This window comes from Homalodisca vitripennis, chromosome 5 (assembly GCF_021130785.1).
Source record: "Homalodisca vitripennis isolate AUS2020 chromosome 5, UT_GWSS_2.1, whole genome shotgun sequence".
Classification (NCBI taxonomy): domain Eukaryota; kingdom Metazoa; phylum Arthropoda; class Insecta; order Hemiptera; family Cicadellidae; genus Homalodisca; species Homalodisca vitripennis.
The window spans coordinates 39,029,650-39,042,842 of NC_060211.1; the positions used below are offsets into that span (position 1 = coordinate 39,029,650).

Consider the following 13,193-nt stretch of genomic DNA (forward strand, 5'->3'; position numbering starts at 1 on the left):
ATAATTTCTCATATCTTTGGGTAAAATTTTTACATAACTTCTGCAAGCATTTTCACAATTCTTTCACACCAAAGAGTGTTATTCCTTTCAGTGAAGATGTTTACAACTTTCTTATTATTTTCTTTTAATGTACCAGCAGAATAAACTGAAGTGATTCTGAAAAAAGATTGAAACAGAAGAGAAATGGATTGTCAGGAGGGACATTGCTACCAATTACCTAAATCATTTTAATCTTCCCCACTAGCAAAATGGACCGCTGTTAGCAGTATACAACCAATTACACATGAAGTACTGACAGTGTTAAATTACCCAATTCCACATGTCAGATAAATGGACAGGCTACCCAATCATTTTCATCGTTAATGACCATGGTCATTGTGTAATTTATGAATTGTCTTGGAAGAAAATTGTAATTCCCTTACATAGCTCAGATGTGAAGCCCTACTTTACCAAATTATCAGCATTTTGAAAGAAACAAATCAATAAATACATGCACCTAAATTATTACTTGGGAGTTTCAAAGAAACACTGATTCATACCCATTATTAGCACTATATAAGACTTACGGTGACCCCTAAACAGTATCAGTATCCTATTTTAGTTCAATCACCATCAACAGCTGCAAATTAAGTATAATCCCACCCAAAAATTCCACGGAAAGCACAGTCCATTCATGCTGGTAAGGCAGTTAACATTTGGACTCTTCTTGTGTTCAGAACGGTTTGTAAAAATATTAAATGTGTAACCCATAAATTTTCGTAAACTATTTATTAACACAGTCAATTTTGGATTATGGAGGGTACTTTAGGATAGTACAAACATGAATGACCAAAATCCGTGGTTTGTCCAAGTTAAAATACATGTAAATATAAAGCAAAACCCATTGCTGGTACCTAATAACTTTGATTAAATAATAAAAAGTGTATTTCTACCATCCAGTTGGTTTATTACTATTTAATTGATTTGTACATATCAAATTTATTATAAGTAAAGTTAACAATTAATATACTGTTATACAAGAAATATTGTTACAAAAATAAACACTATTGACTGCAACTTTGCTTTAGTAGCAAAAAACTATAAAACTTAAGGAAATAGAAAGAAACACGTTTTAAAGCGCCTAGGATTTTGAAGCACCATTCAATATTTGATCAAGAAACAATGTAGTGAAACAACCTTAAGGTTTTCCCATAAGGACAATATTAAAAATTCATGCACTTTTGATCGTAGATGTTTTGTTTCAAAGATATAATTAATGTTTTTTAATTGCCATTTGATAACAAAGGAGAGAAGATATCTGCAGTTGCATGCTACGTAATATCTGCCATTCGAACTGCTGCAACCACATCATGACGTGTTGCCTATGCAAAAAAATTTTTAACAAGTAGTACTCTGACATTTTTGATTTTGATAATATGTGATTAAAACCCCCTACATTGCAACAATAACCTTCTCCTTCACCACTTACTGAGCACAAATCTCTTCATTTACCTCAACCAAATGTGTGTCTCACTGATGAAAATCCATGTCTATCTTGGTTGGTTGTGTGTTTTGGTTTGGTTAAGGCACTCAAATTAAAACGAAACAAGAAAGAATAGGGTCATGAAAAGGTTACATTTGGGAAAAAGGAATTAAGAGGATCCGGACTTCCTGTAAGGGTTTCTTCAAATTTTTATTCATCTCTCACTAAAAACGTGAATTAAGAAAAGAATCCTTAGAAGAACAGAACAAGCAACTCCTCAGTTCAGTCTTCTGTCTAATACGTTGTCTCCAATCACTAAGCTAAACATATGTCCAGATTCAACATAATTAACAGCCTCCAAGCACAATAAAACACGTTTCAACAAATTGGCTTGTATTCGCACCATAGAAGGACTCTGTCTCACAAAATCTTGACAGGCCACAGAGGTATGCAACATGTTAGCAGCTCCTCGCAAGCACCATGACTTTCCGCAAGTCTACAGAATTACTGTGGATATTTGGTAAAAACTGGTAACTGTTTGCTCCCTTCTTCAGGTCTAAAACATAAATTAAGCATGCAGTAATACAAACAACCATGGCACAGAGTGAGCCGAAGTCGTGTTTCACAACAGAAAAGTTGTGTCAAACCCTTCACCTGAAACCTAGATGATGTGCGCGTGTAGGGAAGCCATGATGTACTTGGCAGGAAACTCCTCAAGAAGCGTGGTGTCTGCAACAGAAAAAAATAATGACAGGATGATGCGGTGGGATAGGAGAGGAAGGCGGATATTGCCGGCATTTGGTTATTTGCTCCTATTTCTTAATTGAGGTCGTCTCCAGGTAAATTTATGTTTCTGGAGTTTATTTATGTTTCTTTATTAGTTATTTACATAAATTATTTTTGTGATCAATTATAACTCATCAAACTTTATCTGAAGTTTTCAAACCAACAGAATCAGAAACATTTCTATTTAGAACTAGCAGTTACCCCATGGCTTACACACAGCACAACAGGAATGTCATACTCATTTTTTAATGCCATCTCAAGAGTTCCTGAGCTAAGTGAGGACCATCTTTGAGTGTCTAAGTTTAAAGCCAACGGATAAAAGCCTTGAATTTTGAGAGCAAAACCAGATACCGAAACTCCTAATAGTATCATCGTCTTATACAGGTGAGTTGAAGGGGATGAAACTGTATTGTGATTTTGCTGAAGCTTAACCAATTACAACCAAATTTTACAATAAAAATTATCAATATAACAGTATGTCAGCTATTTGATACTATCTTCATTATTGATGTTATTGTATTTCTTGTTATTTCTAAGATTTTTCTTATTATTTTTGGACATTAGTATGGAATTTTAGATGATTTTCTATGAAAAATAGTCTATTGCAATTGCCCTCATTTACAGAAAACTCTTACGTAACTTCACTGAGCATGTAACCCTCAGCCCAAAACAATACCCACTTCAAAAGTTTGATAATATCTTTGCTATATAACATGGTTTGTGGAAATGATAACTGTCTCATAAAAGTCCCAAACAAGTTCAATCTTGGTAAAAAAAAATAATCTTCTAAATATCTTGGCTAACTTCATTAACCAACTTGATCTGCCATTTCGTTTCAAAATGGTGGCCTTTTAAACTTAAAAAAATCTGGGTTTTTTGAGTATCAATAAAAAATATTGAGTTCTGCATTTCTCAAATAAACCATCTTAATACTATTGAGGTTGAGTGATAGAGAGGGCTTGAGGTGATATTTCAGTATCTAGATAAACCTTACTGTCTGACAAAAAGAATCATTGTTCAAATTTTTTATTCATCACTTATACCTTATGAAGTAACAAATAATATTTTTATAAGAAAAAATACTTGATTAAAAACAAATTCAATACTGCCATTCTTAACTGCAACATTTTTTTCCTGAACAAGATTAAAACATAATTGGAGACCTCACAATTAACGTTACTTTTGCTCTGTTTTTTAATACAATACTAATTATGAAATTTATCACAAAAATATGAATTTTAAGATTTACATTTTTACAAATAGTATGGAAGTTTCTATCTCCACTGTAAGTACCCATGCTCTCTCCTTTACCTTCCATTGAAATATTCTAAGCTAGTAGGGTGGATCAAAGAGGTCAGAGAAAAACAAAAGCTGCATATTATTTCAAGAAAATTCTTGACAAATTTCAATTCAATCATTTCAGTAGTTTCTGATGTTCAGACATCCAGCCACCAAAATAAACTTTCACACTCTAATATTCAGAGAACAATGCCCTAAACATTATTTAAAGAAATAACAAAATACGTAATAATGTAAAGAAGAAAATGAAAAAGACTTCTTGTTTCCAGAATAAAAATATTAAATAAAGACAAAACAAGTGATCAGGGCTATAAATATTGATTTTCAGATTTTAGTCTATCAATGTATTCATCATGTTAAAATGTTATATCAGTTATAAAGTCATATCTTTTCAATAGAAACTTATAAAACAATAACTAAGTAAATTTTCCTGGATTCTAGCAGTAGCATTCTGTAAAACTAAGATGTCTGTACTAAAAGTATAATGTTTTCTGAGTGTATTTAAACATATATTGCGGCAACAGGGCCTTTTTCTTAGTTTGATATTATGTTAAATCATGTTAGAATAAAGCAGAGCAATTTTTTTGAGACTGCCGATGGTCGAGCAGTCTAAGATTGGATCTGAGTTACAGATAGAGCAGGTTCAAATCGTGTCTTTGACCACAGCACTTTTTATCAGATCCTCGCACAGGCCAGTCATCAATGAGGATGGACAGAATACGACTTAAAAGGATTGGCTTCTCCCTTTAGAAAATTCAAAAGCAATTAATTAGAAATATGTAACTTTACATGAACAGGTTGTTATTTGCGTGTGAATATTATTATATTCAGAATTAAGTACATTGTATGTACATGTTTTAAATCATATTCCATAAGTAGTTGATTTAAAACATATAGTATGGTAGGTACTTATTTTCAGCTAGTAAAATACTTTATAATAAATCATAATAATACTTATAAATTTATGATATACATGCCCTTTTCTGTCCTAAAATAATAAACTTTCATATTTTTAGTGAAGTTTTAATTAACTGCATTTTATTAAACATTCGCCTATTGGAATCACTTTCATAACAGGATTTCCAGATTTTTTAAAATCTTTTCTACCAGGACATTAAACTGCCATAATCCAAAAGTATATACGGGTGTACAAAAAGTCCGGGAACGGGATTTTATTTATGAACTATTGCAAATAAAGCAACGAAACTTTACACATAGGTACTATAACTCACAATCTACTTGTTTAAGCAAATATAAATTTTTTCCATCATACTGGGGACGGTCCATAAGGAGTCAGAAGAAAATTTTAAAAAAGAGCATACATTGAGTTGTACATTAAAATAAAGGGGTCTATTAGGAGGACACAATGCTGCAAACCCGACCTCACCAGGTTCAGCCTAACCAAGTTACTAATTTGAACTTGTTGAATAAGCTTAGTTGTCATTCCTTGTGTTAGATAAAATAATTATACCCCATAAACCTCACAGCATAAGAAAAACAGTTTTTCCGAATTGTGAATGACTTTACACCACATTCGGAAACGGTCTAGGAGAAGGTCTTCTGAAATGTCTGTCTGCCATTCTCAATAAATAAAATTTATCAAGATGGCAGCCCTTTGAATTAGCTCAAAGAATTTCAACTCTCTTAATGTGCCTCAGCATAAAATCAAAAATTACATGGTTTACATACATATTAAGCCATTTTATACAACTTTTACTCTTGCATATTTACTCTTATATCTTATGAAGTTTCAAGATGGTGACATTCAAAAATTGCAAAAATGCTGCATCTCCGTTATTGGGCAGTGCAGAGAAAGGAGGAAGTGTTTTAAAATTAAAGACACACATAAAATTTACCTTTCTATTTATATGAAGAAAAAAAATTTTTTTACAAGGAACAAATTTAAATAACAAAGAGTTTTAACTTACTGAAATATGATTTAAAATTATCCAGTTTATTCTTTGATGTGTTTTACATAAAAAAATTGAGTAATTCACTCAAATAATTTTTAAAATTTATTTTATGAGTTTTTGCAAAAACAAACAGCACAAATTTTGCTTTCTCAACTTTACACACAGAGATTGATTCTACATTTGGACTGAATTTATTTTATCACTAATTCTAATAAACTTTATACACTTTGTTTTGATTACGTTCAAAATTAATTTTCTTAAGTTGAAAAAATTAACTTGAGTTTGTCTTGTTTATTATGCCCTATCACAAAAGGATTAATATTTTTCCTTAAATACCATTTTTACATTAGTTTTTTTCATGATACTTTATCAGTTAACCCTTTGACGCACCTCAACGTACGCCATACGTCTAGTGTTTACAGCTGAACTCGGCCCGCGATGTACGCTGTACGCATCGCGCAGTCCAATCTTATAACGAATATATTTCGGTTATTTTCGGTGTAATACATTCGTGTTATACATCGTTGGAAAGAAGATGAAATGAACTATCGGTGTATCGATACCTATGTATCGAAAGCCGTTCAACATGTAGTTTATAGTAGACGAAAAACATCGATCAAGGTGGCGCTTTCTGTCAGCTGTTTCTAATTATGCAATTGACTGTGAAACGAATTTGTCTGCTGGCATGACGATGTTATTGTTTGTGTTTAGCTGTTTATTTGTTTGGTTATGTTTGGTATTGTAGTAGAATATAATAAGAATATGAGGGGTGTGGACCTTAGAGATAAAATGCTAGAGAACTATCTACTGGAAAGGAAAAGAGGCACTAAATGGTACATGAAAGTCTTCAAGCGTATGCTAAACATTACAATTCTGAACTCATACATCATTTGGAAGTAAAAACACAACAATATTGATCACTTAACATTTAGATTAGGCCTAGGAAAAGAAATTTTGGAAAGATTTCAACAAGAGGTACCAAGAACAGTTCAAGGCAGACCATCCACTGAGCCTCCACCAATGCGCCTAACTGAAAGACATTTTATTGAAAAGATTCCACCAACTGGGAAAAAAGCAAGCCTCAAAGGAGATGTGTGGTTTGCTACAAACATGGCAGAAGAAGGGACACAATCTACTGGACTCCCCAATGTGAGGCTGGCCTATGCCTAGAGGACTGCTTCAAGACATATCACACAGTTGCAAATTTCTAATATAAGTAAAGCAAATAACTTACAGTAAACATGTCTTAAAAAATTATGTAATGGTATTTTGTACATTTTTGTATGGGTATACTTATATTTTAGAATTACAATCACTTTTACAAGTATAGGCTTAACAGAAAATCATTTAATGTATGTACAGGTAATGTTGTCACAAAACTGTGAAAAACAAGAAATTAAGTGGACCACTTAGGGGGTGTTCAGTTCAAATTAAATAGTGTGTTGAAGGGTTAAGAGTAAGGAAATACTACTTTAACAGACTTGACAGTTAGAATAAAATTTTGAAGTACACAGCTGTTTGTATCTTTAGTCAATAAATCCTTACTTAAGGAACTTTTCTTACTTACAAAATACATACTGAATTAAATAGCTTCTTTTGGACTAAACACGTAGATAGGTGGTTTAAAAAAGAAAGCTATTTATGTAGCTGTAATTATTTTTGTTTAATTACTTCAAAGTGAAACAGATAAAACTCATTCATGTATCTTTACCAACCTTCTGTTCAAATTGAGATTTTTGATGAATAAATTAATGAAAATGGGTGTATTTAAATCAAGATTTTCACCATGATGGTTGATTGAGTAAATCAACTATGGTTACCTAGGCACAAGTTTAGTTTTATCTTTTATCAATTTTATAGGAGATGAAAAAAATTGAAGATGATTAACCCTTTTAGCGCCAAGAGCTTAAATGTAGTTATTTGCAGACTTTGCATTTTTAAATCAATGAGTTAGTTGTCAGTAATTAGTGTTAGGGTGTCAAATGAGATTTTGCACAGCTCCCTACATGGTGAAACCCTATTAATTAAACTCAGGACACGTAAACTGACCAAGGATATCTAATAGAAGGAGCAAACTGACAAAAGCCAACAGTACCCCCTCCCCTTTCTAATCCCCATATCTCTCATGTTTGTTGTAAACTCCATGGAGCTTGCTGTCCAATACCTTGTGGTTTCCCAGTGTAAATGTACAGGCGTCCTGGATTGTGCTATGTTGACTTTTTTGCTTTTAACATATTTGCATTGGTGTTAGGTTTCAGGTGATGTGTTTAATTAACACAAAGCTTTTTCTGTTACAACATCTAACAATGGCCTATTTATAGTATATTACTTTATATATTTAAATTTTAATGCGAGCTTACTCTTTATCCTATTATAAAACCAGATTAAAAATTAAAAATTGTATTTTCAAATTAAACGGATAAATAATGCAATATATTAAAAAATTAAATAAAAAAGAGATATTGTAACATGACAATAAGATTGGTTGTGACATTTTTCTGATACGATTACTAAAAGTGTACTGTAACAAAATAATAATATGTGTAACTCAATATTATAAAACATATTATACTATTATAGTGACGAAAAAAGTGAAGTAGTGAAGAAAAAGAATTTAATATTGTGATCATTTTGTAAATCTTCTATTAAACATAATTTAATATATATATATATATATATACAAGCTGTCACGCAATGTTTTGTATACCTTTTCTCACAGTATAACGGGAGTGTCGTAGACAATCTCTTTAAAATGGAATTTCAACCATTTTCATTGAAACTTTTATATAATACATATAGGCGTATATATTAATAACATTGCTAAATAAGACAATTTTTATACATAAAATGTTACTTTTTACATAAAAAGTACTATGACGTGAAACATAACAAATATTTACCCCAAATAATAATAGAAAAACCTTTGAGAATAACGGGAATCCCAGTCAGCTAATAGTGATAGAAACACTACCACAACAAACTTTTTCATTTTTGTGGGTTTCTTTAAGAAATTCTGAAACCCACTTGGGATTCCATAATAAATTTAGAGTAGCCAAACTCTCCACAGAAATTTCAAGACAAAAACAATGTGAAATTTGAGGGAAATGTTCTGAAAATTTCAAGATTATGAAATAGCGATTTCACTAATCTATTTGATTGGTTTTAATCAAGACGTCCCCAGTGACCAGGATAGATTAATTGATGGTATGACCAATGATCACTTCACAACATTGGTGAGACCATTTTTGGACATCAACACACATCTGACTCATTATGCTTTCACTAATTCTATTCACATAAATGTCAAAATTGCCGATAAATTTCAAATGGTTTGTAGTTTTATGCCATCAAAATAACTCATTTAATGCACATCACAATTAGTGGGATTTTCAATTTCAGCACACATTTTAACTAGTCACATTGAGAATAATAGGAGAGATCAAGACTGCCTGCTGACACGGCTCAATACATGCGTACTGAGCATAGGAATTGTTTTAGCCCAAGATAGTGGCTTTAGCCCCACCCACTGCCAACTAGTTCCTAACACCTTTTACATCTAGACAACCCTTATAAATGCCTTGGGTACGATAGATTTAACATACAGGTCTGTATGATACGTTAAGATATGAGTTGAGTAAGTTAAAATATAGGTACTTAGGTACAGTAGCAGGTTCTGGGGAAGTTTTTGTTTTTTAATCAAAAACAAACAAAGAGTAAATGTGGATAGTATAATGCAAAATTATTGCTGAACAATAGTGATTTATTAATTTAGTAACACAGGTGACAAAGAAATAAATTTTAAGTCCCTCAGAAATCAAAGGCATTTCAAATATTAAATTAAACTATTAGCTCCATTAACTAGACTGTTTAATATAAAAGCTATATGTGCTAAAAGGTTATGCTGAATTTTGTTTACATAAAAGCAGCAATTTTGTTAGTAGCAATAAATTTCTGCCTAGTCCAAAAAGGTTAAGGAATTATAAAATGTAATATAAAAATAGACTACAAGGCAGAGAAAGAACCTTATGAACAAAACCTTCTTACACGGATGTGTATAAGAAAGTTATATCTGAGAAGAGAACATCCAGGCCGATCTATTTCTGACAGAAACTGAAAACTAGGAAAAAAAAAGGCAACTAAAATTTTAATTAAAGAGCTATAGCATGCATAAGAGATGAAAATTAGGTTACATGAAGCACTACAATTATATAAAAATGCATGCAAATGTATAAATACTATTGTGCTAGATACATACAAATTTGCTACAGATCACATAGCCTAGTACAATCATTACATAAAAAATTAATTACAAACGTAAAAGGACAAATAAGACAAAAAAAGAATTTTATTTACAATAATTTAATAAGCATATAAAAAGCAAATAAATCTCAAATAAAAATCGATACTTTGATGTTATCTGGAGGCCATTCTTTTGAGAAGTTTTTCTTACCAGGGACCTAAAAGAACTACATTATTAGAAAGAACAAACCTGTGAAAATTAATATTATTATGACAACCTCTCCCTTCCAAAAGCAAGCAATATCGGTGAGAAGGAGGCCACTCTGTCCCTTTCTTCCACTTGTTATTAAACAATATAAGTAGGTTTAGATTAGGTTATCATAAATATGTTACTAGTAGTACCAAAGTTAAAGATAAACTTTACAAGCGCTCACGTGATCTGAGCTTGAATTTAGGTACTATCTCGAATGATGTTTTTTTTCACCAAAAGTGGCTACCAAAGTCCACATTGATGGCCAGGGCCATTTCCAACGCCAGATCATTTTATTTTCCAACTCTAAATAAATATTACAGATTACTACAGTAGATGTGTAGTTTAAAAATCAGTTATTGATTTATAAATACAACTACTAAAAATATACATGCACAAGAACTTAAACACCCAAAACATAAATCACAAATACGTTATTGTAAATGTAAGGCATGCTATAAGATTAAAGTTGTATTTTCATAGGACAGAGAGCTAATATTAACACTGATAAGATAGAAACTGAATAAGGTTTTTGTATGGACAGCAAAAGACTGTCTATATATTCTACTCTACAATTGGACCACAATAATGCTAAGTTCAAATTTTAACACTGATTTTAGCATGTATAACATATATAACATATATGAACGTATATAACTTCTTGCTATGTTTGGGTCATTTATTATGAATCGGAATCTACTGTGCATTATCTATATTTAGAACGTAATAGTAATAATTGTTATTATCTTATTAAAATTTCTCTTTCTTTTCCAATATTGTTTATTGTCACCTATTATTCATATTTAATATAGTTTTGATATTTCATATAATTATTACTCATAAAATATCATATGTGCTTTGGGAATCTAGTAAAAATATACTCCTATAATTCTATCTCTTATCTTCTTCTATCTCTATCATTTTATCTCTTCAAATTAAAAAAAAAGGGTAGGGTACGATAAGCGGACCCGGTTTTTTATATCTAAATTGGCAAACGACATTACTTAATCATAACCATCGATATAATCAATTGATACTGATTAATTAAATAATCTATATCAATAGCTGTAAATACTTTCAAATAATACCGTAGGGTAATATTTCAATTTTACATAAGTAATTTTAATTATTAAAAATGACAGTCAAATTTAGAAAACTACACGACATTGCTTTGGAAGATGATAAGACATGTTTTTCATGACTTCAACATGTTAGACTCGTGCGGGAAAACCCATTATGTGAAATTTGTGGGAAAGAAACAACTGTAACTGTGAGAGGAGCAAATATGGTCGTCTTCAGTTTTCCTAATTTTGGTTATAATAATTTGTTTGATCACTGTAAATATTAGATTCATATTTTAATTTAAAACATATGATTGTTATTGAGAACTATAGATAATTTATATCAATTGATAGTCTAGGATTTGGGATGTGAATATTAGGTATCGATGATTACATTCTTCGATACAAAAAACCGGGTCCGCTTATCGTACCCTACCCAAAAAAACTAATGACTGAAAAATATTAGCCATTTTTATTCTGAGACAAATCCAAAGGCCTAGCTGATTTAGAATCTTTGAACTATGTAACTGTATATTTAAGCCTATTTTAACATTCTGGTTTCTAAAAGAGCACAAACCATTCTTGCTAATTACTCAAAAATAAATCACTATTGCTTAAATAATTGTATTGCCTAAAATATACATAGGTATTCTTAATCAACGAACAGTTAATGCCTGTCAAATGTGACATCCGAAACTGTGACTTGTACAAGCGTAGCCTACCTTTAAAGTGGTCTTGCTCACGTTTGCGTTTACGGATTTTGTTGAAAAAATTATTGGCATTTTTCAAAAATTGCAAAATATGATGGTATCTTGTAAATTTTTTATAACTGAAGTAAAACAGCCGATGCCTTTCAACTAGCAAAATATTTGTTGCTCCCAGCTTATGCAAGCTTATACCTCTAAAGTGATCATGCTCGCTTATATGTGGAAAAAGTACAATTAGAATTGTTATAACAATCCCAAAATAGTTGGTATATTGTACATTTTTTATTACTATAGTCCACTACTGTTTTTAAGTGGTTTTTTGTTATTTGGTTTTTAAAATTTTCAACAACTACCATTTTGTTAATATTAAAGTAACACAACTTTTTTTAGCTTTCCTCTTATTTGTCATGACTTAGGCCTATATGCAAAATTAGATATCAATAGCTTTATTCGTTTTAGAGATAGCCTAATTTAAAAAAATGCAAAATGGCAACTAGCGGCTAAACAACACATTTCTCTACCTAAGTTTATAGGACATTTCTCCTCAAAAATAACTAAGCCTAGACTATTAATGTGTTACTCAAAAGGAATGTAGGCCTAAATTTTACACCTCAAACATGCATCTTAAACACCATGTAAAAATAATATTAATATATTATAGAAAGTAACAACTCCTTTGAAAAGTACAGAGAACGAATGTAGAATATAAGTTACGGATACTGATAGCTTTGATTCCCTGTAGTTGTGAAAATTATGTGTAAGAAGTAAATTTCACATGTATTTCTAAAGTGTTAATATCAGAAAAATACTAGGCCTAGTGAATATAATTTTATTTAAACTTACTTGTGGAACAACCTCTTGAATAAATCCTGTGACACTGTCAATCAAAGAAGGATCAGTTACAGGTTGAGGCAATACAATCAGACCTGCATTTGCTTTTCCAGGAGATCTTCTAGGAGAATCAGCAGACATTATTACCAGAAGTTTCTAGCAATATTATCCTATCCTAAAATATAACAAATTTCATTAGCCAGTATGAAGGACATTAAAATTACCACATATAAGAATTTAAAATACAACAACAGGACTTTTTACACTTTAACACGATTACAACCAAGAGTGGTAAACAATTTTAGGTATTTGTAAACAAAGGAAATTTTAGATGTCGGACCTAGGACAATATGACTGAGACGTCAATACAAACCAAACAAAGCCTTGGAAATACCTTACTCTTTGAAAGGCCACAAAACGACTAAACGACAATTCCTCACCTAAATTGTAAGCTTAAATTATTAATGGAATTTACTTACATAGTTTTATCACAGTTTGTTTGTATAAATTTGGTTCAGACAATAAAAATTTAATTTTTATATTTACTACGACGCAAATTTAAAGAACTGTCATTGCGCCATTCTATTACACCTTAGCCCAGCTGTTTTCACTGCTGCTTGCCAAGAACTGTGACGACATAACAAC

The 13,193-nt window shown here is 31.2% G+C and overlaps 1 protein-coding gene across 3 annotated transcripts in view; it reads right to left on the reverse strand.

Annotated features, from left to right (window-relative positions):
* Nucleotides 1-13,193, reverse strand: part of LOC124362025 (breast carcinoma-amplified sequence 3 homolog) — a 77,582-nt gene that overhangs the window by 58,237 nt on the left and 6,152 nt on the right. For 2 of the 3 annotated variants that reach the window (XM_046816175.1, XM_046816171.1), the window contains exon 2: nt 12,561-12,723. In XM_046816175.1, coding sequence (XP_046672131.1) covers nt 12,561-12,689 — 129 coding nt within the window. In that variant the 5' untranslated portion in view covers nt 12,690-12,723. Of the gene's footprint in view, nt 1-12,560; nt 12,724-13,027; nt 13,165-13,193 lie in introns of those variants that run through there. The other variant, XM_046816173.1, reaches the window with a different exon arrangement.